This window comes from Petaurus breviceps, unplaced genomic scaffold (assembly GCF_028583685.1).
Source record: "Petaurus breviceps papuanus isolate PSGF00001 unplaced genomic scaffold, PetGlider_PUasm1.0 91133, whole genome shotgun sequence".
Taxonomy (NCBI): Eukaryota; Metazoa; Chordata; class Mammalia; order Diprotodontia; family Petauridae; genus Petaurus; species Petaurus breviceps.
The window spans coordinates 36135614-36163252 of record NW_027187419.1 but is presented as its reverse complement, the minus strand read 5'-3'; the positions used below and the strand labels follow the sequence as shown (position 1 = coordinate 36163252).

The following is a 27639-nucleotide window of genomic DNA, read 5'->3' as shown; positions in this document are numbered from 1 at the left end:
AAACACCTTGAGGAAAAAGACTTTTCCTTTTCTTCCTTTGTATAAGAAATATCTAGTCAATGTTTCATATATAGTAGAAACTTAATAAATGCTTGTTGATTGACTACTTCATTCTTCATCCATATTTTCATCTTGTTTGAATGGACAGGCCAGATTATTTCAGTGGCTATGGATCTCTTACTTGAGATACTGCAATATTTGAGAGCTTGATGCAACCTGTCATTCCAGATTTTTAATTTCTTTTCTATTTAGCTCCACTATAGCCATTTTATTTGTAAAGAAAAGCATACAACTGATTGAGGCATTCCTTATAGACTTTCCAATAATTTAACTCAAGATGACTAACTAATTATGGGTAAAATAATTTTTGGCTAAGTTTTAAAATAATGAGTTGTAAATTCTAGCAGAATTTCTATCAGTATTTATTAATAAATTTATAACTTGATCTGATGTAGCCTTTCTCCTTCTGTTATCATTTAACATGTAAACTTCCTTCTCTAAACATTGCTGTATACTTTACAAATTTATTTTTGACATATAAATCCCTTTTAGAAATTGTAATTTTCAATTTTTTTTCTCTGATGTAACTGGAAGCTATGTAATTTTTATGAAAATTTTAACTCATATTTAGTGATCATTTAGAAGCCTAAATTTATGGTCTGATGATATATAATAAAAAGATCACTCTGTGATTGGTAAGCATGATTGGCAACAGTACCTATCAACGAATTCTTGTATATTTCAATATCAAATCAACATGATGTCATTCAGAAATGGTATTTTCTGGAGATGGAGTTCTTAACCTAGGACTACAAGGGTGTGCTAGAGCCAACTCCAACCAGCATCCAGAGCCAATTTCTGAAAATTTTGTATTAGCATTTATGCCTCAGATTATCAACAAAGGCTAAGTCAGGGCTTGAATTGTTGTTTCATTGATTGTCTAGTTTAATAAAGTAATGAAGAAAATATTAGCAATGCAGATAAAACTCAAAAGTAAGTCCTGTGTACTTTTACTTTTTTCGTAAAGATGAAAAATGTCTTTAGAGCCAGTTGTTAAAAATTTAAGTATTCTTAAGTATTCCAAGTATTCTCTTGGGTTTATAAAAAGGTGGAAGGATATAGTTCATGAACTTGAATGGGAAAATGCATATCTTTATTTTCCTTAACCAATAATTGAAATTTATGATTTTATCTGCTTAGTTATCCTGTCCAAAAACATAAATAAATGAACAACTCTAGTTAGTAAGTGGGCTCAGATTAGCACCCACATATACTGATTAAAAAATAAAATTAACTTATTCCTACCTCATAACTGCATAAATATAACTATAAACAACAATGATAACAAAAGAAAAGTACTTTAGATTCCAAAATCTCCAGATTTCTCCTGGAAGCAACTTTAAACATTACTAACATAAGACTAAAATGTCTTCCTACTCATCTGAGACATTAACCAGATCTTTCCCAGAGAAGCTACTCTTAGGTCTGATAGCAAAGCTCTAGAAGTGAGTCTTTTCTTGAGGTTTCAATTACTCATTAAGTAGAAGACTGAACTAGTTCATCTCTAATATCTATTCTACTGTAATAGTCTCTGTTTTCCTTATTCTAAGGTATGATTTTGCCTCTACTGTTTAGTGGATCATTTGGTGATCTTCATTAGCATTAATGAAAAGCATGTGATCTATCAATCAGTCTTAATCTATTAAACATAAAAGGATCCTGCTAGGAAGGAGAAATAATTAATTATTAAGGTCATTTGGGGGATTGTTTGAGGAGTCTTATGATAACAAAAGCTCAATGATCTGCATCTAGTTACCAAATAGAGTATGAAAAGAATGGGAACAGGAGATACTGTGATGTTTTAAGAGTATAAAGATCAATGGACCATGAGGTGAAGGAAATGGGGAAGACTGTTGGGAAGGGGATGGATGGCAGAGGACAATGAAGTCAGAGAACACCAGATTTGCTTCAGATGTAGCTTTCCTGTCCCTAGTAAGCCATGATCATACACAAATCATTGTACTAGAAGACTTAGCCCTCCTTTTCAGCATAAATTCTGTTCCCTGTTTTCATTGAAAGATGAGTTTCAATTTGAACAAAATTACCTGAGATGTTAATGGAAGTATCATCATCCTGAATGCATTTCCCCTTAGGATCCCAATCTGAAGTGATGTGATCCTGGAGGGAATAATGTTCTTGGGACCAAAGGATCTCACAACAGATAAAAACTTCTTCTCACCTAGGCAACTCAGGATTTGTATAGCTGCAATTCTTGCCCTCACTAGTATCTTTGGGGAGAATGAGAGGTCCCTTTTCTGGGTTTCTTCCCCTCATAATGACTTATATTTTCATTTAAGAGCACCAGTAATTTCAATCTCTAAGCATGATTTGTTGGGACACTGAGCAATGACAATTTGCTGTGGAAACAGCAATATTTATTACAATAGATAAAATAACAATTACTAATATTTACATAACATTTTAAGGTTTGCAAAGAACTTGACAAATATCTCTTTTTTTGTCTTCACAAAATTCTTGGGACATAGGTGTTATAATTGTTTTCATTAGAAAGATGAAGAAACTGAGGCAGACAGAGTTAAGTAAGTTTCCCAGAATTGTTAAGTGCCTGTGACTAGATTTTAATTCAGGTCTTTCTGACATCAGGTTCACAGTTCTATCCATCATACTACCTAGTTGCCTCATAGTTATGTCAGAAGAGTGACTCTTCTAATCACAAAAGGACTCAGGTGAGTGACCAAGTTCCCCTGTATATTCAAGAAATGTTTGGAATAAATCAGATCATAGAGTATGAGGTAGAAAGTCACCTTCCAACAGAGCTGCCTGTAATGTACATGGGGTGTGGTCATAGGGACTTTATCAAGAAGAGACTAAAGATACACTGTGACTATTCCGTTCTCATAAGAATGTGATCCAAGGATAAAGAAATAGAATGGGATCTTTTCTACCTTCAATTGATTGGTACTAGAGTCTCTGATCTCCATTAAATAAGTCAGTGTTACTGGGAGAACTCAAACCTTGCTTTTATTTCAAGTCCAGTGATCTAGATATCATCTTACACTACTGGAAACTATATATAGGTGAAATATGAAAGATGGCATGTATGGAATTGTCAGAGGTTCATTGTGATGCTGTTCTAGGTGAATTAGGATCTGTGAAAGAATCCAAGTAAGTGGGAATGGGTTAGAAAAAGAAGGTTACAGCAAGAAGATGATCTTAATTTTTAAAAAGTTATAAGAGCAGGAAGGTACAATATAAAGGAAAGAGAGCAGGCAGTACCTTGGCAAATGGTACTATTTTTTGTTTGGCAGAACATGGACTAATATCAGACCATAGCAAATTTTAATTGTTTTGAAAATCTTTTACTACCTAAGTTCCTTAAATTATGTTTTTTAAAAAAAAGATTCCATTTCTCCTTTTCTCTTTCATCTTAGCTCCACTGATAATAAGACAGAGCAATCCTTCTTGCTCCTTATACCAGAATTCTAGACTCTGGGACAGTGAGAATCACCATATTGAAGTTTTAGATGGTAAAGTTGATTTTGAGAAAGAATTATACATTTTATTGATCCATGGTATAATATAGTAGGAAAGGATGAACCTACTAGGTGAGGAAAGAAAAAATGATCAACTCCTCCAGAAAAGAATGGAGAGAAAATAATATGATGGGAGGGAATGGCAGAGAAAAATAACAGAGACCAGTGAGGTTCGCTGAAATATATCATTTTTCTAAAACCAATTGTCCTCTTTCCAAAGAGTTCTACTGTGGTTTTCAACTTAGTTTGAGTCACACATACTCAGGTTATTTTTTGGGTTTAGTCAATTTATTTTCATTCAGTTCTAAGATTTATAAGACACACTGTCTGACCTCATGAACTTTAAAAACTAGGATTGAAAGTATAATTTGCATAATCAATTACAATAAATGGTAGAATGTCAAAGTATGATTTAATGACCAAACTTGGTCCTAGAGAAGAGATGAGAAATAACACACACACACTCATCCCTTTTGTCTTTGCCAAAATGAGGGACTATACATGTGGAATATTTCACGTTTGACTGATTTGTTTGCTAGTTTTACTGAACTGCTTTTTTTCCCTTTATTTTTAAATTCTTTGTTATTAGGAATAGCTTAATATGTAAAGGAGGGGTACAGGCTATACTTGGAAATGAATATGTATATAGAGAAAAGATATATCAATAAAATGTTTAATGTATAATTTTTAAAAAGAGTAATTAATAATTGATATTAGAGACATAAAAATGCCTTCTGATAAAGAATAATTGCAGCCTTTGTGAAGGAGGTGGCTTTTAAGCTAGACCATAAAGTGGTAGGAATTAGATATGTACAATTGAGAATGAAAGGCATTTCAGGCACAGCATAGTGTGGGCAAAACCATAAATTTCCTTTTTAAAATGGAGAGATGTTTATGAGAACAATTGATTATGTAAATACACTTAGAAGATAAAGGTATACAGGTATAGTGAGTGAAATAATGGAGGGTTTTGCATGCCCAGGCATGCAGTAGCCTCTGAGGAGTCACTGAAGGTTAGTCACAAAATCAGTAGATGTCACATCTAAAAGAATTACTTAGTTTAACTATTTCATTTTGAAATAAGAAAACTAGGAATTTGAGGGAACAAATTGTTTTGCCCAAGACCACAAATCAATCAATTGATAAAAGGCCCTGTATTTTACTGGGTGAAAACAATATGCAAATATATACATTTTTAAAATACATAATTAAATATAAGGTACTGTTGTTGAAGAGGGACTAGCCACTAGAGATTTTGCAAAACTTCATGTTGAAGTTATTTCTTGAGCTCAGATTTGAAGGAAACTAGGAATCTGAATAGTCAGAAGTAAGGAGGGTAGCCATTCTCTTTGCTAAGACCAACCCCAAAATACATTGCCATTTGATACCATCCTCTCTCAGAATCTCCAGTCAATTGTATCTTCAATCATTCCTTCTTTCTCTCAAATATTCAGTATTTTCTGTCAATTTGTTCCCTTCTTACTGCCTTTAAACATGCCTCTCTCCTCCAACCTTAAATGTCTTCACTAGACTCTATTATATCCATAAGATATTGTCCTTTATCTCACCTCACTTTCTTGGTCAAACTCCTGAACTTTAGTGGTGGCAATGTCAGAGGAGAGAAGAGAATATATTCAAGAGATACTGCAAAGGTGAAATCAGACAATTTTCAATAGCTTGAATATGGGGAAAGGGGCATAGTGAAAATTAGAAAGGAATGTAGGATGAATCCTAGGTTGCAAGCATGTTGAGTTGGTAGGGTGGTGCTGCCCTTCATAAAAATAAGGAAGGTAGAATGGAGGGGAGGGTTTAGAGGGAACAATAATGAGTTGTGCTTTGGAAACTTTGAATTTAAGATTTCTACCATATATCCAGTTCAAGATGTCTAAAAATCAGTTGGAGAAGTGAGACTGGAATTTAGCGGAGAGACAGGGGAAGCATAGGCATATTTGAGAATCATTAGTATACAGAGTGTAATTGAACCATGAGAGTAGATGAGATCATCAAAGGAAGCAGTTTAGAGGGAGAAGAGCAAAGGGTCCAAGACAAAACACTGAAAGATACCTATGACTAGAGAGCTTGATCTGGAAGAAGATTCAGAAAAGGAGATAAAGAAGAAGCAATTGTATACTTAAGAGGAGAAACAGTAGAGAGTGGTGTTAGGAAAACCTAGAGAAAAGAGAGTATCAAGGAGGAGACAGCAATCAAATGTCTCAAAGGCTGCAGAGATGTCAGAGAGAATGGGGATTGAGAAAAGATCATTGGATTTGACAATTAAGAGATTTGTAACGTTGGAGAGAGCAGTTTCAGTGGAATGATAAAGTTAGAATGAAGGTCATTAGGGCTTTTAAGAAAAGAATGAGAGAAGAGAATGTGGAGACAGCTATTGTCAATAACCTTTCTAAGGAGTTTAGCTATGAAAGGCAGAAGACATAGAGGATGACAGGAAAGATGGAAGGATCAAGTGAGGGAGTTTTTTTTCAAGATGTGAGAGACATGGGAATACATGTAGACAATAGGAAATGAACTAGTTGTGAAGAAGAGATTGAAAACAAATGAAAGATTGGAGATGACAGAGGGGTAATCTGTTGGAGGAGACAGGGTGGAATAGGATCACTTGAATAAGTAGAGGGGTTAGCCTTAAAAAAGAGTAAGAACACTTCATCATAGAGATAGAGGTGAAAGAGAAAGCGCCTGAGTCATAGTAGATGAGGAAGTGGGGAAAAGAGAATTCCCAGTGAATGGCTTCATTTTCTTCTGAAATATGTGAGGCAAGATTTTCAGCTAAGAGAGTAGGTGGAAGGGGAGACATAGGAAATCTGAGGAGACATGAAATGGTTTGGAAAAGACAATGTAAGAATGGGATAGTGAGGTTATAAGTAGGATTGACTAGCAGTTGTCAGGGCCATTTATGGTTATATATAAATTTCTACTGAACCCAGTCAAAATAATTGTGACATTTTTCACCTTTTTTCAGCAGTATGGATGTAGAAGCAACAGTTACAAATGTGATAGGAGTGATCCAAGGCTGAGGAGTGACTGGATATATTGGTGATATGATAATGGAGGTAGGGATTCAAGAAAGAGAAGTATACAGTTGAATTGGTTTAACAATAGGTAAAAATGGGGAGAAGAAGAGACAGTAGCTAGTGCAAAGGAGATGGCCTAGGAGATAAATGAGAGGTCAATGTATTGGATGTCACAGTGTAGTTGAAGAGCAGGATTTTGTAATGGAAGACAGAGAGAGAAGTGAAAAACTAATAGAGTATGGATAAGATAAGGGGATATCAGAATTCTTGATCATATAGGTGGTACATTTGTGGCTCATAGTAAGATCAAGAGAATGACTATCTTTTATGTAGTTGAAGTGGGTTGGAGGAGTAGCTCAAGGGAAGTGAGTACATTGAGGAATTTTGTATTTGAGGAAGAATCAAAATGTGTGTTGAGGACTCCTAGTATGAGGGTGGGAGGTGGGGAGGAGAGAAAAATTGTTAGTGAAGTATTGAATGAATTGAGGAATGAAGGGTAGTGACCTGAGGTCTATAGATAACAGCTACCAGGATTTTAATTGGGTGAAAGATATTAATAGCATGAATTCCAAAGGAAGAATGTTTACTGAGTAATGGAGGAAAAGGAAAACCCTGAACATAGGAATAGGAAGCATCGTACATTTTTTTTCATCCAGCATAAGACAGAGTTACTATAAGGAATATTTAAATAATATAGAAAAATTCCTTGAACAAGTGTGGTGACAATAGAGATAAAGACAAAAGGTTAATTGTAAAAATATTATAAGGAAACTTTAATAAGAATAAATGATGGACTCCAGGTCAGGAAGGAAAGTGAGAAGTCAAAAGTGTGTCTGAGGTTTCCAATCTGGAGGTATCATAGTAAACTTAACAGAATTTTTTTAAATTAGAGGACACTTTTAAGGGAGAATGAAATGAATTGGAAACACAGAATTTGCCGTGATCAATAAGTGCCTATAAAGGTTCTTTAAAATTGTGGAAATGGATAGGTTTGAGATACTATTTAGGTATAAATCCAAGTAGAGTTTAAAATTAGACACTTGAGATTGATGATGGGGAAGATAGGTTACATAGTGGGAAAAGTGCTGGTCTTGGGGCTGAGAGTAAATCCCTTTCTCGTTTTGTGACACTGGCTGTAACTTAACCACTCAGCCTCAAATTCCCTCATTGTTAAATTGGGGATAATACCACAAAGCTTCATAGAGTTGCTATGATGATCAAATGAGAACTATGTTAAGTGCTTTACGTTAGTTACTATTAATATTTTAATTAAATATGTATTTATTTTATTAAACATTTCCAAGTGCATTTTTAAATTTTAACATCCTTTTTTTAAAATTATGAGTTCCAAATTCTCTACTTCCTCTCCTTAGTCTCCCCTACCCATGGAGAAGGCAAGCAATATTATATCAATTATAGATGTAAGGTCATGTAAAATGTATTTCCATATTAACTAAGATGTGAAAAAAATGCCATAAGCAAAACTTTTATTAAAATGGAGAAAAATTATGTGTCAATCTGTAGTCAGAGTTTATCAGTTCTCTCTCTCTTTCTGGAGGTAGATAACGTTTTTCTTTTTTTTTTTAAATTTTTGATGTTATCCATAGCGTTTTTTAAAATTTATTTATTTATTTATTTTTAGTTTTCAACATTCATTTCCACAAGATTTTGAGTTACAAATTTTCACCCCATCTTTCCCCTATCCCCTACCCTAAGATAGTGAGCCTTCTGAATACCTCTTCCCCCAATCTGTTCTCTCTTGTAACCTCCCCCATACACCGCCCCCAACTTTCTTGTAGGGCAAGATAGATTTCTATACCCTAGGGCCTGTATGTCTTATTTCCCAGTTGAATGTAAAAATTTTTTAACAATTGTTTTCAGAACTTTGATTTACAGGTTATTTCCCTCTTCACCCACTCCCCACTGGGAGGACATGCAATTGAATATAGGTTGCACATGTGTAGTTATGCAAAACAATTCCATAGTTTTTATATTGTGAAAGACTATATTTACCTCCATCCTATCCTGCCCCCCACTTATTCTATTTTCTACTTTGACCCTGTCCCTTTTCAAAACTGGTTGCTTATAACTACCCTCTGCACCAATCTGGCCTGCCTTCTATCATCCCTCCTCTTATCCCTTCCCCCCTACTTTCCTGTGGGGTAAGATACTCAACTGAGTGTGTATAATATTCAAAGCCAAATTAAATGACAGTAAGCTTGACCCATTCCCTTTCACCTTCCTGCTCTTCCTTTCCACTGCAACAGCTTTCTCTTGACTCTTTTATATGACATAATTTACCCTATTCTATGTCTCCCTTTCTCCTTCTCCCAATATATATCTCTGTCACATCTTCATTTTTTTTTAAGATATCATCCCTTTATATTCAACTGATCCTGTGGGCTCTGTCTATGTATACGTGTACATGCATAGACACATATTCACATATATATTTATACACAAATGCACACTCCTATACATACATATTGAGGTATGAATACATTTATATACATATATATTCCCTTCAACTATCCTCATACTGACAAAAGTCTCATGAGTTACAATTATCTTTGTTCCATGTAGGAATGTAAGTAGTTCAACTTGAAAAAGTTCCTTATGATTTCTTTTCCCTGTTTACGTTCTCATGCTTCTCTTCCTTCTTTTATTTGAAAGTCAAATTTTCTGTTCAGCTCTGGCTTTTTCATCAAGAATGCTTGAAAGTCCTCTATTTCATTGAATTACCATATTTTCCTCTGAAGTATTATACTCAGTTTTACTAGGTAGGTGATTCTTGGTTTTAATCCTAGCTCCTTTGATCTCTGGAATATCATATTCCAAGCCCTTCAATCCCTTAAGATAGAAGCTGCTAGATCTTGTGTTATCCTGATTATGTTTCCACAATACTTTTGTTGTTTCTTCCTGACTGCTTGTAATATTTCCTCCTTGACTTGGCAACTCTGGAATTTAGCTGTAATATTCCTAGGAGTTTTCTTTTGGGGATCTTTTTCAAGAGGTGTTTGGTGAATTCTTTCAATTTCTATTTTGCCCTCTGATTCTAGAATATCAGGGCAATTTTCCTTGAGAATTTCTTGAAGGATGATTTCTAGGCTCTTTTTTTGATCATGGCTTTCAGGTAGTCCAATAATTTTAAAATTCTCTCTCCTGGATCTATTTTCCAGGTCAGTGGTTTTTCCAATCAGATATTTCACATTGCCCTCTATTTTTTTCATTTATTTGGATCTGTTTTATATTATCTTGATTTCTCATAAAGTCATTAGCTTCCATTTGCTCCAATCTAATTTTGAAGGAATTATTTTCTTCAGTGAATTTTTGAAATTCCTTTTACCTCTGGCCAATTTAGCTTTTTAAGACATTCTTCTACTCATTGCCTTTTTTTTTTTTTGCCACTTTTCACATTTGAGTTAGTCCATTTTTTAAAGTGTTATTTTCTTCAGTCAGGAAGTTGACTTGCTTTTCATGATTTTCGTGCATTATTCTAATTTCTCTTCCCAATATTTCCTCCATTTCTCTTACTTGATTTTAAAAATCCTTCTTGAGCTCCTACATGGCCTGCAACCAATTTTTACTTTTTTTGGAAGCTTTTGATGCAAGAGTTTTGACTTTGTTGCCTTCTTCTGGTTCCATGTTTTGATCCTTTTTTGTCCCCCCCCCCAAAAAAAAAATTCTATGGTCTGATTGTGCTTGCTTTGTTTGCTCATCTTGCCACACAATTACTTGACTTTTGAGCTCTTTGCCATGGAAGAGTTCTGCATTCAGAGTGGAGAGAGTTGTGTCCCAAATTGCTGGGGGTTTTGCAGTTATTGTGACAGCTATTGTCAAAGCTATGATGAGGGCACCCTCTCTACAACCACCACAATCTCTGGCACACTAGTGTTCCTTAGCCCAGGAAAACCACCCAAAACTGTGATCCATATCCAAGTAGGTCAAAGCAAGAGAAATTACCCTCTGAATGGTCACTTGCTCTCTCCGTGATCTGCAGGCTAGGAGCTCTGGAGCTACCTAGGAGCAACCACTAGGCAGCGGCTGCAGCCACCACCACCACATATTGCCCCTTAATATTTAATTGCTAATTAAATATAAACACAACTTAATACTCTCATTGAGTTTGGTTTAAGGAGAATAACATACACACTCAATTGGGTATCATAACCAATTGGGTAAAGTAGGAAAGTAGGAGGGAAGGAAAAGAGGAGGGATGATAGAAGGAAGGCCAGATTGGGGGAGAGAGTAGTTAGAAGCAACCAGTTTTGAAAAGGGACTGGGTCAAAGTAGAAAATAAAATGAGCGGGGGGTGGGATAGGATGGAAGGAAGTATAGTCTTTCACAATATAACTACTATGGAAACATTTTGCATAACTACACATGTATAACCTATACTGAATTGCATGTCCTCCCAGTGGAGTGTGGGTGAGGAGGAAAGAAGAGAAAGAATCTGGAAATCAAAGTTTTGAAAACAATTTTTAAAAAATTGTTTATTACATTCAACTAAGGGTCAGTGGCTAGACTGCAATATTCTGTCACCCAGTTCCAATAGAATTCCCACTGACCTTTCTCTTTGGTGTTTATGGGTTGATAAATCTGGAAACTGCCACAGCTGCCTGTGATTAACTCTCCTGAAGTCTGCTCTGGTCTGTCTGGGCTGTAAGTCTGGGCCAGCAAGTCTCCCAGGGTTCTTGACTTGGCTCCCAGCCCAGTGTCAATTAACCCTTCCTGTAGGCCTGCCAGTCTGCCTTTAGTGGTAGATTTGCTTTTCTCTGTTACTTTGTGGGTTCTGTAGCTCTAAAATTTGTTTATAATCATTTTTTATAGGTGTTGGAGATGGTCGGAGTGGGATTCAAGGAAGTTTCTGCTTTTACTCCACCATCTCGGCTCCATCCTGGTAGATAACATTTTTCATCTTAGGTTCTTCAGAATTATCTTGGATCATTATATTGATAAGAGTAGTTAAATATTTCACAGTTGGTCACAGGAAATTATTGCTGTTACTTTGTACAGTGTTCTCCTTGTTCCATTCACTTTACTTTATGTCAGTTCATAGAAGTCTTCCCAGGTATTTGTGAAACCATCCTGCTTGTTATTTCTTAAATCACAATAGTATTCCATTGCAATCATATACCACAGCTTGTTCATCCATTCCCATATTGGTGGACATCCCCTGAATTTCCAATTCTTTGCCACCACAAAAAGAGCAATCATAAGTTTTTTTTCTTTTATTTTTTACCAATAGGTGCTTTTCTTTGGTCTCCTTTGGTTGACAGACATAGCAGTCCTAGGTCTGGGTCAAAGGGTATGCACACTAAAGCCTTTTTGGCATAGTTTCAAGTATTTCTCCAGAATGGTTAGACCAATTCACCATTGCACCAACAATGTATTAGTGTGCTTATTATTCCTTATCCCCTCCAGTATTTGTCCTTGCAGTTGCAATTTGTGTTGGGGAAACTACAAAGGAGAAAATTTTAGGGGAAAAACAAAGGGTTTAGATCATAAATCCTGGGAAACATTTTGTCTGTTATTCAGTCATTTCAGTCATTCCCAACTCTTTCTGATCTTATTTGGGGTTTTATTGGCAAAGATACTGAATTCCTTTGCCATTTCCTTCCCCAATTCATTTTAGAGATGAGAAACTGAGCCAAATAGGATTTAGTGACTCACCCAGAGTCACACAGTTATTAAGTATCTGAAACCAGATTTGAATTTAGGAAGATGAGTCTTCCTGACTCCAGGCCTGGTAGTCTGTCCACTCTGCCATGTAGCTCCCCAATAGCTTCGTATACTTCTTACCATGCAAGGAAATGACCACAGTCACGTGGTTTTTCTAGTAATATGGACCTCATAGCAACTGAATTTGTCTTAGAAAGATTAACAAATAAGTGGGAAGTCTAGCTCCCTTTCTTTTTACTTCTATTAAACATCTATGTTTGTTTGTCAATATTTTGGGGACATTAATTTGTCAAGAATAGTTAAAGAAGGAACTAAAAGATATAAAGAAATCACTCATTGACAGATGGAAAATATAGATAGTGATTCACTTTGTATGTATGCCCTCTGCTAAGGCTACAGAGAAAATCAAATGATAGTCACTGCTCTCAAATTGCTTACAGTACAATGATACTTAGAATGCTGGACTCACAGATTTTGTTATGAAGCACATATGTGATAAAGTGTATAAATACATTGTAAATCTTTTCCCATCTGCCATTTCCTAATAACCAATTTCATTCTGCTACAAGCACAAACATAAAAATGTCAAAGAACGGTAAATAATATTCTCTCTTCTATGTGTCTTCTATTCTCCACAGTGTTGCTCTCTGGTACTCTGCAAAGCAATGGCTTCATTAAATCACTCTACAGTAATTATGTTTATCTTTGAGAGATTAACAGACCAGCCAGAGCTCCAACTGCTCCTCTTTATCCTGTTCCTGGGAATCTATGTTGTTACTGTGGTGGGAAACTTGGGCATGATCCTACTAATTGCTATTGGCCCTCAGCTACAATCTCCAATGTATTTTTTCCTCAGCAACTTGTCTTTTGTGGATCTCTGCTACTCTTCTGCCATTACTCCCAAACTCCTGGAGAATTTCATAGGGGGCAAAAATATAATATCCTATAATGGGTGTATGACACAACTTTTTTTCTTCTGTTTTTTTATTGTTTCTGAATGCTATATGCTGACAGCCATGGCCTATGATCGTTATGTTGCCATTTGTAGTCCCCTGCTCTATAATGTTATCATGTCTCCACGGGTATGCTCCTTTTTGGTGACAGGGGTGTATACTATGGGTATGTTTACCACTCTGGTTAACTTGAGTTGCATGGTCAGATTGTCCTTTTGTGGCCCTAATGTCATTAAACATTATTTCTGTGACATCATCCCCCTTCTGAAACTCTCCTGCTCTAGCACCTACCTCAATGAACTTCTGTTGATGGTTATTGGTACATTCAATGTGTTTTCAACCACTGCTGCCATCTTCATCTCTTATGCTTTCATCCTCACTAGCATCCTTCGCATCCAGTCTGCTGAAGGGAGATCTAAAGCCTTTAGTACCTGCAGCTCCCATCTGGCAGCTGTTGCTATCTTTTATGGCACCATTATTTTCATGTATCTTAAGCCACCATCAAGCAATAGCATGACTCAGGAGAGGGTGGCCTCGGTATTTTACACCACAGTTATCCCCATGCTGAATCCCCTGATCTACAGCCTGAGGAATAAGGATGTCAAGGATGTACTAAAGAAAATCACGAGGGGTACAATATTTTCCAAGTCCATATAGCACCAAGAAAGATTAAAGAAAATGATCTTTGTTTTTCTTTCTACTTTGTCTGAAAATGTAACCCATTTCCCATGAAATGAGACTTAGATTTGGAAAACACTGTGAAGTAGGTAAAACCATAACTTCAAAGACTGTAGTTTTCATTCATAGATTTATTAATTCATTCAATGAGTATTAAGGATCAACTTCAAGAGATACACATTGTTAGGTACCAGACATATAAAGAAAATATAAAACATTTCCTGAACTTAGTTTTTTCCAATGGAATTGCGACACATATACCCTCTCAGTGTCCACTCCTTTCATTTAACCTTACCCTAACACCCTAAAATTAGTTGTGTCCTCAAATTGGCCTTGTTTCCTAAAGCCTTCCTACCCACTCCACTCACCTAGACATGGTGATCCATAACCCCAGCATAACTTCAGCAAAACTTAACTTTTTAGTATCCCACTGCCCCATGATTTGCTAGCAGTTTGGTTAGACAGTCCCCAAATTAAAAGTTAAGGAGGCAGGGCTATAAAAATGAAACTTTGAGAGAACTTTAAGGATGCTATTTTCTGTGAAATTACAACACACCTAGCATTCTTTTTTCAAATTCCTCATTACTACTATCTGTGATTTTTAAATATTGTCGTCTACACGTTGCACCTGGTTGTTGCTTAGGGAAAGAGGAACAAGATACCCCTAGAATGCATCTATCACATCCATGGAAACATCTCCTTCCCACCACAACAAAACTCTTTTCTGTTTAAAATCAGACTTGAAGCTTGACTTGAGTAACTCCACACATACTCATGATGAAAATATAATTTCTTACTTAACTTGTCAATCCAATGTTCAGATTGGCATTTAACCCATTCCTCAGCCTTTGCTGTTCTTGTAATGACTCCCAGTTAGTTTAATTCAATGGAGAACACATTTCTCTGATAAGTGATAACATGCCCCACAAACAATTAGATGAATTTTGAAGCATTGATAAAATTGTTCCATTGCTTCGGAACACAAAGGGGAAGATTTTCTAGTTTTGGACCTGTTTTTTTCCAGGGTAGACCCACTGAGTCAGCCACCAGGAGATCATATAACCAATTAGAACTTATTGTGAAATTAAATTCTATGCTTATTAGTGTTTATTATATAAACTATAATGAATAGAAATATGTTCTTGGAATGAGGAATGTTTGATTCAGATCTTGTCTTTAGGGCTATATTAAGAGATTTGAGGGAATTTCTCTTTTGGTTGAGATCTGGAGTTCTCTCTTGATTGTACTGCATTACATGTGTAATTTCTGGCATATATATATATATATATATATTCTCATATATATTCTTCTGATATCTGTTTTGCTAATGACTTGGATAAATGAATTTCTTTTCCATTTGATATGTGTGTTCATTGTGAAACTGGTATGTGGAGGGAAAAATTTTTGAATATAAAGCATGGGGGTCTTCTTTTCCTCATTAAGAAATAGCAATCAGTAGTTTAACTTAAATTTGATATCCTAGACTAATAATTTTTTTAAATCAGCTCAAGGAACAATCATTTATACCATTACTTTCATGTGTTTTTGATAAAAATGAGTGTTGTACTTTATCTAAAGCTTTTTATGCCTCTATTGATATAATTATATGACTTTTTAAACTTTAATTACTGATATAATCAATTATATTGATAGTTTTCTCTTATGCTAAATGATCCCTGGTATAAATCCCATTTGATCATAATGTAAAAAGTTTGCAAATGTATTGTAATCTTTTACCTAGTATTTTATTCAGTTTTTTTTTTTGCATCCATATTAATTAATGAATTTGGTTTACAATTTCCTTTCTCTGTTTTTACTCTTTCTGGTCTATGTTTCAGTATCAGTTGTTCAGAAAAGGAATTTAACAGGATCCCTCTTTGCCTATTACTCCAAATAATTTATTTAACATTCAAATTACTTGATCTTTAAATGTTTGATTGAATTCATCTGTATAACCATTTTCTGCTGGTGGTTTTTCTCAGGGAGATCATTTATGCCATGTTCAATTTCATTTTCTAAAATACATATTTAGATATTGTATTTCTTCTTCTGCTAACCTATGCAATTTATGTATTTTTAAAATATTCTTACATTTCATTTAAACTGTTCAACTTATTGACAAATAATTGGGCAAAAGAAGTCCTTAAATTTGTTTTGATTTCATTTTTGTTGTAGGTTTATTAGCCCTTTTTATTTTTGATACTAGTGATTTTGTTTTCTTCCTTTTTTAAATTAAATTAACCAAATGTTTATTTTTTCATAAAATCAATGTCTGATATTATTTATTAATCAATGAAGTTTTCATAGTAAATTTTATTAATCTAATTTTTGATTTTTAGGTTTCCCAATTAGTGTTTAATTGGTGGGTTTTTTGTTAGTTCTTTTTAAAAAATTTTTAGTTGCGTACTGAATTCATTAGTCTTCTTTTTCTCTATTTTACTGATATAAGCATTTAGAGTTATAAATTTTCCTCTGATTACTGCTTTTGCTATATCCCATAGGTTTTGGTATCATTATTTTGATATTTTCATTATTCTTATTCTCATTGATGAAATTATTGATTGTTTCATTGATTTAGTTGCTTAATCTCCAATTAGTTTGTAATTTATATTTCTGTTGTATTTCATTAAATATAATTTTATAGCATTGTGATCTGAAAGGAATACTTTTAAGATTTCTGCTTTCCTGCTTTTAACTATAAAAAAAACTTTATGTACTATTACAAGGTCAACCTTTTCGAAGGTACCATGAACTACTGAGAAAAATGAATATTCTATTTCCATTTAATTCTCTCCAGATATCTCTCATATCTAGCTTATCTAAAATTCTATTCACTTCTTTGACTTCTTTCTTATTAAGTTTTTGGTCAGATTTATCTAGTTCATTTCTTATTTAACCTTAATCATAAATGGGTATTGCCTCAGAAAAACTGAGACCTGGGAAATATCTTAGCTTAAAAAGGCCAAAATTTCCCACTGCATCCAAGGTCATCTCTGGTCATACTGATCTAGGTCTTACCACTGGATCTACATGGCTCTTGGGAAGAGAGTGAGACTGGTGACTTTACATAGCCCAGCCTCACTTAAATCCAATTTACTTGCAAGTCAATACATCACCTTCTTGATTTCATTGGTCCTCTTAGAGAATGAAATATAAAACAATTTAGTTACAAAGCCAAAAGAAGAGAAACAATTTTAGTTTGTAATTGGTCTGAGATAAGAACCACACTTCCAGATTCAAAAATAAAATGATCTTTCTTTTGAATAATAACTGCCTAAATATTATTCCTTAGCTATCAACAACAACAACAACAAAAAGTTACTTTGGATTTTGAAATCTCCTGATTTCTCATGGGAATAACTTAAAACACTTTACAAATCTAGGAGTAAAATGTCTCCCTACTCATCTGATACATTAATCAGCTCTTCCCAGAAAGACTATTCTTATCCCTGATAGCAAGGATCTTAATCTTAAACCACTAAACCAAAAAAAAAAAAAAAGAATCGTTTTAGTAAGTTGAAGCAATTAATTTTACAGGCCATTGTGGGGATTATCTGAAGGGTCATGATTTAAAAAAATAAAATCTCTACTTGTTGCATCTAGTTAACTAATAAAAGATGAAAAGAATAGGAACAGGGGGTATTTTGTTGTGTTTTAAAGGTGTAAAGATCACAGAACCTTGAGGTGAAGGAAAGGGGGAGGAATATTTGTGATGGAGAGAGGCAGAATGATGACAGAGGGCAATGAAGTCATAGTGCATCAGAATTGCTTCAGATGTATATTCACTGCCCCAAGTCAGCCATGATTGTACTCACATTATTGTACTAGAAGAGTTAGCCCTCCTATGTCCTTTCCAGCATAATTTACATTTCTTATTTTCAGTGAAAAAATGAGTTTCATTTTGAACAAAATTACCTGAGATGTCAATAGAAGTATTATCCTAGGTGCATTTTCCCTTGGGATTTAAATCTGAAGTTATGAGATCCCAGGGGGATTCTTTCTTTAATAATTTTCTTGGGACCAAAAGATATCACAATAAATAAATGAAAACTGTTTCACCTCGACTAGGAAGTTCAAGTTTGTATAGTTGCAAATCTTACCCCTGTATCTTCAGAGAGAATGAGAGGTACCTTTTTTGGGGACTGATCTTTTTGTTTAAAAGCATAAGCAAATCCCCTCTCTAAGCATGTTTTTATGGGATGTTGATCAGTGTTAATTTGCTGTAGAATCAGCCCCACATATTCTTATATTACAAGAGTCCAAATAATAATAACCAACATTCACATAACACTTTAAGGTTTGGAAAGAAATTTTCAGGTATTATCTCATTTTTGTCATCACAAAAATTCTGGGACATAGGTTTTGATATTATCCTTATTTTATAGATGAAGAAACTGGGGCTGACAGAATTTTAGTGACTTTTACAAGACAGAGCTAGTAAGTGCCTGTGGCTTGGTATTAACTCAGGTTTTCCTGACTCCATATTCAGAGTTCTATCTATTGTACCAGCCATTTACTGCCTCATAGTTATGTCAGAAGAGTGACTCCTCTAATCCTGAAAGCACTTTGGTGAGTATCCAAGTTTCTCTGTATCTTCAGGAAATGTCTGTAATAAAACAGATTGTGGGGGTCTGAGGTAAAAAGTTACCTTCCAACAGAGTGGCCCCTAATGTACACAGGGTGTGGTCATAGTTTACTGAGATGAGAGTCCCTGTTTATTCTGTTCCTACAAGGACATGATCCAGGGATGAGGAGATAGAATGGGACCTTTTCTACATCCTATTCATTGGTTCTATTTCCTATGGGTTCTCTTCTTACTTTTCCATTACTGGTCTCTCTCTACTAAATTTGAAAAAAAAATCTTTCCTTTCACCCACTTCTAATGAATAAGCAATATCTAAACTGTTGGGTATATGAGGTATATTGACTATATTTCATTCTGAAAGTCCAATAATGTCTTCCCCATGCCCCTTCGTTTATTTTTACTTAACAATGAAATGGGGCGGCCAGGTAGCACAGCGAGTAAGAGCACCGGCTCCAGTGTCAAGAAGACCTGGAGATCAAATTCCGGGCTCAGATACTCAGCACCACACCCAGAAATAACTGGCCGTGTAACCTTGAGCAACTTACTTAACCCTGATTGCTTAAAAAAAAAACAAAACAATGAAATGAAGTACTTGGTTGAGATAATCTCTAAATGATCTTCCCGAAATATTATATTATAAATCCTGGGTTATGGAGGATGAGAGATAGTAAGGAATGCAAGATGAATGCTACGTGGCAAACCTGATGGGCTAAGAGGATGGTGTTGTCCTTCATACTAATAAGTAAGGAAAGATGGATGGAGGTTTTAGGACATATTGAGTTTATTTTGGACATACTGGTTTAAGATGTGTTGTAGACATCTAGTTTCAGATATCTGAAAGGAAACTGGAGATAAGAGATTGGGAATAAGGAGACATATCAGGAAAGCATAGGTATACTTGAGAATAATTAGCATAGAGATTGTAACTAAACCATGGGAGCAGATAAGATCATCCAGTGAAGCAGTGTGGAGGAAGAAGGAAAGAGAGTGCAGGAAAAACCCTGAAGGACACCTATGGCTACAGTGTTTGATGTGGAAAAGGATCTAGAAGCATACACAAAGAAGTATTCAAATACTTAAGAGGAGAACCAGAAGAGCTGGTGTTCTGAAAATCTAGAGAAAAGAGAGTATCAAGGGGAAGAGAGGAATCAATAGTTCCAAAGGTTGTAGAGAGGTCAAAGAAAATGAGTACTAATAATAAGCCATCGAATTTGACAACTAAGAAATCATTAGTAACTTTAGAGAAAGTAATTTCAATGAAATGATAAGGTAAAAATAAAATTGTAAGGGGTTAAGAAGAGAATGAGAGGAAAATGGAGGCACCCATTGTAAATAACCTTTTTGAGGAGTTTAGCTCCAAAGAGCAGAAGAGATAAAGGATAATGGTGGGGATCAAAGGATCAAGTGAGGACTTTTTTCAGGATGGGTATGGCTAGGCATGGATGGGCATGTTTGTAGGCAACAGTAAATGATACAAAAATAGGAGAAAAGTGAAAGACTGGGTATGACAGATGGGGCAATCTGTTGGAGGAGAAAGGATGGAATAGGATCATTTGAATAAGTAGAGGGGTTACCCTTGGTAAAGACTAAGGCCACTTAATGTTGTGAGACAAGGATGAAGGAAGAACAATTCATAGAATCACCTAAGCATAGTAGATGAGGAAGTGGGGAAAAGAAAATGCACAATAAATGGTCTATATTTTCTCTGAAATATATGAGGTAAGTTTCTCAGCTGAGAAAATGGATGGAAGGGGAGCAAGAGAAGATTTGAGGAGGAATGAAAAGGTTTATAAGAGCCAAAGTAGAGAATGGGATAGTGAGTTGATAAAAAAGAGATAGTAGGATTGCCTAGCAACAGTGAGGACCAAGTTGAGATTATATAACATAAATTTCTAATAGACTGAGTTAGAATGGCTGTGTGAATTTCTCTACTTTCATCCAGCAGTATGTGTATAGGAGCAAAGGTGACAAGTGGTGGGAACAGTCCAAGGCTCTGCCTTAGCTAGGTGCATTTGGTGATTTGACAATGTGCATAAGGATTCAAAAAAGAAAAATATAGAGTTGAATTGTTTTGCTAATAGGTAAAGTTGGTGAGAAAAAGAGAGAGTAGTCAGTGCAAGGGAGATGGCCTGGAAAAGAACTGAGAGGTCAAGGGATGGGAGGTCACAGTGAAGATGAAGAGTAGGGTTTTGTAAGGGAAGGTAGAGGGAGAGGTGAAAAGCTAATAGAGTATGGTCAGATAAGTGGATTTCAGAATTCCTGATCATAAAGGTAGTGCATTTGTAGGTGACAGCAAGATAAGGAAAATGAATATCTTCTTAAGGTGGGTTGGAGGAGTAATTCAAGGGAAATGAGTACATTGGGATATTGAGTGGTTAGGGTATTTGAGAGAGGATCAGTATCTCTGTTGAAGTGTTCCAGTATGAGGGCAGGAGTTGGGGAGGAGAGAAAAATTATGAGTCAGTTATGGAATGTACTGATGAAAGACAGAGTGACTTGGGAGTCTTTAGGCAACAGCTACCAGGATTTTGGTTGAATGGAAGATATTAATAGCATGAATTTCAAAGGAAGAGAGTTTACTGAGTGATGGAGGAAGAGGAAAAAAACTGGAAGTGGCAATGGGAGCATTGTGCATTACTTTTCCTCTTGCACTTTTAAATCCAGTCAGAATGGCTTCTTTCATGGCACTCCATCTCCTGTCTCCATCCCTTTGCCCTGGCCACCTCCCATGTCTGGAATGTTCACTCTTCTTACTTCTGCATCATAGAATCCCTCTCTTTTAAAAAAAAATGCAACTCAGGCATTATCTTCAGCATGAAGTCCTTCCTATTCTCCTCAACTTCTAGTGCTCCCAAACTATTATGTATATAAATAATTTGTTTATATTCATATTTGGACTCCATTTTTATATATTTATAGATATAGATTTTACATGTGCTTGTCTTCACAATTATAATGTAAACTTATTTTGAGTAGTTTTTATTTTGTTCTTTGTACTCATATCTTCAGTGCCTAGTTAGAGTGCTGAAAACATAATGCTTATAAATACTGGTTGATTGATTACTTGATTCTAGAAGTGCAGAGGGGGGACGGGGAGTCTGAGCAAAATTTTGGAGAAAGGAGATAGAATGATATATCTGAGGAACAGCAAGTGGACTGGTTCATATCAACCATTGGGTGTCATAGATGGAGCATTACATATTAAGCCAGAGAATATGTTGGCACCAATTATAAAGGTAATTAATGACAAAGCTAGGAGCTTACCTGTAATGACTTTTAATCCAAAATTACTTCTGCTACACTATATTTATTCCTGAGGGAGATAAATATGATAACCATAGCTATAAAGTAAACATATTACCCCCAAAAAGTAGGAAAAATTAGATTTGGAGGAGACTTAAGATGGAGCTACAAGTTAAGAGAATATTCCAACAATCCATATGAAAATGCCTGAACAAGTGAAAAGACAGTAGAGATAAAGGCAATAGGCTCAATGTTAGAAATACTGCAGGGAAATTATAATAGGAGTAAATTATGAACTCTAGTTGGGGAACAGTGAGAAATGCAAGATGTATATGAGGTTTCTAGTTTTAAAGGATCATGGTACCTTTAACAGAAATTTTTACAAAATCAATAGGAGAACATTTTTAAGAAAGGATGAATTTTGGAGACATTGAATTTTCAATGTTCAGTAGATAACTATAAATATTCTTTAAAACTGTGAGAGACTAGGTTAGAGAAACTATTTGGGTGTAAATCCAAATAGAGGTCATACTTGAATACTTGAGATTGATGATGGGGCAAATTGGTTATAGTGGGGAAAGGTTTGATCTTGGAGTTGAGAGTACATGAGTTCAAATTTTGCCTCAAACCCTTACAAGTTGTGTGACCCAGGCTATAACTTAACAACTCAGTCTCAATTTCCTCATTTCTATATTGGGGATAAGAGCACCAACTTCATACGGTTGCTATTAAAATCAAATGAGATGAACTATATATAATAATATAATATATAATAAGATGAATTGTTTTACATTGTTCCTTACTATTAGTATTTTCAATTAAATTTCTATGTATTAAATATTTGCCAAATAAATATATATATTTTAAATTTTTAACATCCATTTTAAAAATTTGTGAGTTTCGAATACTTTCCCTCCCTTCCTTCCCCTGATCCATCCACTGAAAAGGCAAGAAATATGATACCAGTTATAGATGTGAAGTCAGGCAAAATCCATCATAATCACATACCACAGTTTATTCATTTACTCCCCAATTGGTGGGCATTCCCTCAATTTCCAAATCTTTGCTAAAACAAAAAGAGCTGCCATAAATATTTTCTTACAGATAGGTCCTCTTTCCCTTTTCTTTGATCTATTTGGTTTACAGACCTAGTAAAAGTATTGCTGGGTCAAAGGCTATGCACAGTTCTACAGTCTTTTGGATACAGTTCCACATTGTTTTCCAGCATGGTTAAATCAGTTCACAACTCCACCAACAATGCATTAGTGTATTTATTTTTCCATATCCCCCTTAGCATTTGTACTTTTAATTACTATTAGTTTTGGTGAAATTTCAAAGCACAAATTTTTAGAGGACAAAGCAAAGAAAGTGTCTAGATTAGAAATCCTGGGAAACGTTTTGGCTGTTCATTTATTTCAATCATGTCTGACTCTTCGTGATGCTATTTGGGGTTTTCTTGGCAAAAATACTGGAGAAGGTTGCCATTTCCTCCTCCAGCTCATTTTAGAGATGAGGAACTGAAGCAAATAAGGATAAATGACTTGCCCATGGTCACACAGTGAAGTCAGATTTTAATTCCGGAACAAGAGTCTTCCTTACTTCAGGTCCAGTACACTATCCACTGTGCCACCTAGCAGCCCAATAGTTTCACCTATTTTTTTTTACCATGCAAGGAAATTAGGGATCTTATACTATCCGAATTGTCTTGGGGAGATTAAGAAATAAGTAAGAAGACTATCTCCCTTTCTTTTTTCCTATTAATAAAAATCTGTGTTTGCCTGGAAATATCTTTAGGCTATTAATATGCCAAGAAGTTTTAAAGAAGGAAATAAAAGATATAAAGAAACCATTAATGGTTGTAGATGTAAAATACAGAAAATGATTCATTTCATATTAAGCCCTCTGGCTAAGGATACAAAGAAAATCAGAAGATAGTCTGGGCTCTCAAGTTGCTTTTAGTATAATGATACCTACAGTAATGGGAATCAGGTTTTAGTGTAAAGTTCAACCAAAATAAAGTATATAAAATGCACTGCAAACTATAAAGTACTGCCATTTCCTAATATCTATTTCTTTCTTCTGTTACCACAAACACAAGAACATCAAACTATGATAAATTATCTTTTGTCTTCTATATGTCTTCTTTTCTCCACAGTGTTGCTCTCTGGTACCCTACAAAACAATGGCTTCATTAAACCACTCTACAGTAATCATGTTTATCTTAGAGGGATTAACTGACCAGCCAGAGCTCCAACTGCTCCTCTTTATCCTGTTCCTGGGCATCTACGTTGTCACTGTCTTGGGAAATTTGGGCATGATCCTACTAATTGCTATTGGCCCTCAGCTACAATCTCCAATGTATTTTTTCCTAAGCAACTTGTCCTTTGTGGATCTCTGCTACTCCTCTGCCATTACTCCCAAACTCTTGGAGAATTTCATAGGGGGCAAAAACATCATATCCTACATTGAGTGTATGACACAACTTTTCTTCTTCTGCTTTTTTATTGTTTCTGAATGTTTCATGCTGACAGCCATGGCCTATGACCGTTATGTTGCCATTTGTAGTCCCCTGCTCTATAATGTTGTCATGTCTCCACGGGTATGCTCCTTTTTGGTGACAGGGGTGTATACTATGGGTATCTTTACCACTCTGGTTCACACAAGTTGCATGGCCAGATTGTCCTTTTGTGGCCCTAATGTCATTAAACATTATTTCTGTGACATCATCCCCCTTCTGAAGCTCTCCTGCTCTAGCACCTACCTCAATGAACTTCTATTGATGATTATTGGTACATTCAATGTGTTTTCAACCACTGCTGCCATCTTCATCTCTTATGCTTTCATCCTCACTAGCATCCTTCGCATCCAGTCTGCTGAAGGGAGGTCTAAAGCCTTTAGTACCTGCAGCTCCCACCTGGCAGCTGTTGCTATCTTTTATGGCACCATTATTTTCATGTATCTTAAGCCACCATCAAGCAGTAGCATGACTCAGGAGAAAGTGGCTTCAGTATTTTATACCACAGTTATCCCCATGCTGAATCCCCTGATCTACAGCCTGAGGAATAAGGATGTCAAGGATGTACTAAAGAAAATCATGAGTGATACAATATTTTCCAGACCTATGTAGCACCAAGAAAAATTAAAGACAGCAATGATCTTTGTTTTTCTTTCTACTTTGTCTGAAAATGTAACCAATTTCCCCTAAAATAAAGATCAGCTTTGGAAAACATTGTGAAGTCAAAGCCATAACTTCAGACCCTTTAATTTTCATTCATTCATTTAACAAGCATTAATTAATCACTAACTTCAAAAAATATACCTTGTTATGTACTAGAAATGTAAAGAAAAAAATAAAAACAATTGCTGACCTTAAGAGTTTAATTTCTACTATGGAGTTCTAACATGTACACTCTTTCAGTGTCCACTTATTTTCTTTCCTTCTTTTCACCCAAACACCCAAAAATCAGTTCATTGTTCCCAAATTAGCCTAGTTTCCTGAAGTCTCCTTAACTACTCCATTCACCTAAACCCAGTCTGCCATAATCTTTCCTTCAGCAATACTTGGCTTTTTAATGTCCCACTGACCCCATGGTTTTTCTGCCAGTAAGTTATCCATGCTCCTCTAATTCCAATTAAAGGAGGCAGGGTTATAGAAATGAGACTGAGAGAACTTCAAGGGGTGCTATTCTCTAGTAGATTACACTACACCAACCATACTTTTTCTATTACCCATCACTCATTTCTTTGATTTTAGATATTGAAGTCTACAAGTTGGGCATGGGGTTGCTTGCGGAAAAGAGGGACAATCGATCTCCTAGAATTCATATATTACATATACGGAAACTTCTCCTTCCCATCATAATAAATCTCTTTATTTTTTTAAATCAAAACTGAAGATTGCCTGGAGTAACACAACATATTTTCAAGTTGTATAATCTCTCACTCAAGTATATTCATTGATACCTTTTTCTAATTATTGCATTGAAACACTTCCATTAATTATATGTCAGTCCTCATCTCCTGTATAGGACAGTATCCAATACTTTCTCTGTAATCTAAATGCATAATTTACTCTTAGGGACCCTGTGTACCATCACAAATTATTATTAGGGACATTTAGAGAAAAGAACACTTAAAAGTGTTTATAATATAGCTGTAGCTCTGCTACTAACTAGCTGTATAACTTTAGGTCAGTAATTTTCCTTATATAGAAATGCTTTTTAAAAATATGTAAATGAAAGTGCCCATGTGTACAAAGCTCTTTGTAACAGGAAACTAAGGGGATGCCCATCAGTTGAGGAATGACTGAACAGATCATATGATATCATTTACACTGTCTAGTTATTTTAAATAGTCTAAAACAATATTGATTAATATGGCTAGAAAGACTTACAAGGACTCATCCAAAATGATGTAAGCAGAATCAGGGGGACATTATTCACAGTAACAGCAATATTATAACAATGATCAACTGTGAATGACTTAACTATTCTCATCAGTACCGTTACTCAAGATAATTGTGAAGAATGCATGATGAAAAATATTATCCACTTCCAACTGATGGAATCTGAATGCAGATCAAAGCATACTTTTGTAAACTTTATCTTTCTTGCAGTTTTTGGTCTGTTTTCTTTTGTTACCTGGCTAATATAGAAATCTGTTTTGCATGACTGTACATGTACAATCTACATCAAATTGCTTGCCTTCTTTTTCATTGTTATTTTAAACTTAAATACACAATAAGAAAAGAAAAAGAAACATATAAACTTAAATACTAAAGGTTAAGTACATATTAAGAAAAAGAAAGCATTGTTATGTGCATAGCAGAACATAAGAGAAGATTTAAAATATACAGCAACAAATTTTTATTTCAAGAAAGCCTCCATAATAAATGCTACATATTGTGCTCTGAGCTGTCCATCTTTTCTTTGCTTCCTTGTAAGTTTTCTTTTGTTCTCTGCTGGTAACTTTTCACTTTATTCTCCCCCACCTGCCCGAGTGTGTGTATGTGTCTGTGTATGCATATGTTTACACACATATACACATATATACATGCACTTACACATACATAAACTTAGACATCTATAATCATACTCATATTTAGATATATATATCATGTATATATATATATATATATCTATATATGTAGGACCACACTTTACTTGCTTGTCCTCTGTTTTTCTGAGCGTGGATAACATCTTCTCTCTTAAGTCCAAGTCTTTCCTTACTTTTCTAAGTCTACCAACTCATTATTTTCTGCACCACAGAAGTATTCCAACCTTACACTGTCTAGTTATTTTAAATAGTCTAAAACAATATTGATTACTATGGCTGGCATATAGTATTGTTTTCCTATATTGCTTGCCTTCTTAAGGAACATGGAGGGGAGAAAAGGAAGAAAAAAATTTGGAACTCTAAATTTGGAAAAATTAACTTTAAAAATTGTTTTTAAATATAATTGAGGAAGAAATAACTTAAAACATAAAATCTATAAATGAGAGAGAGGAATAGATTATCCCAAAGTTCTATTCATGCTATGATATCCTATGAATAAGAATCCTCTGTGTAATGTTCAGTGTAAAAAGAGGACTGATCACATACTTGCTCTACATACATGTTAACATGACTAGTAATTCATGACAGGTATGTTGTTAAAGGTAGGGAGACATGGTCAGTGTATATATTTCCTCATTCAACACCTTAACCAAAGGTTAATACCTAATTCAGCTACTATATGGACCAGAACAAGGTGCTCCAAGTGGGTAGAGAACTGGAGCTGGAGTCAGGAAGATCTGAGTTCAAATCTGGATTCAGACACTCTCTGTGCTACCTTGGGCGAGTCACTCAATCTATATTTACCCCAGTTTCCTCCACTATAAAACCTACTTCCCAGGCTTGTTGTGAGCATCAAATGA

At 35.2% G+C, this 27639-nt stretch overlaps 2 protein-coding genes across 2 annotated transcripts; both read left to right on the top strand.

Moving 5' to 3' along the window:
• The first annotated feature begins 12930 nt into the window (after window positions 1-12930).
• On the top strand, window positions 12931-13875 carry LOC138154785 (olfactory receptor 8D1-like). Its single transcript, XM_069079776.1, has one exon. The coding sequence runs from the start codon at window positions 12931-12933 to the stop codon at window positions 13873-13875; it is 945 nt and encodes a 314-aa protein (XP_068935877.1).
• Window positions 13876-23906: 10031 nt separating this feature from the next.
• On the top strand, window positions 23907-24851 carry LOC138154691 (olfactory receptor 8D1-like). The gene has a single exon (XM_069079666.1). The coding sequence runs from the start codon at window positions 23907-23909 to the stop codon at window positions 24849-24851; it is 945 nt and encodes a 314-aa protein (XP_068935767.1).
• Window positions 24852-27639: the final 2788 nt, after the last annotated feature.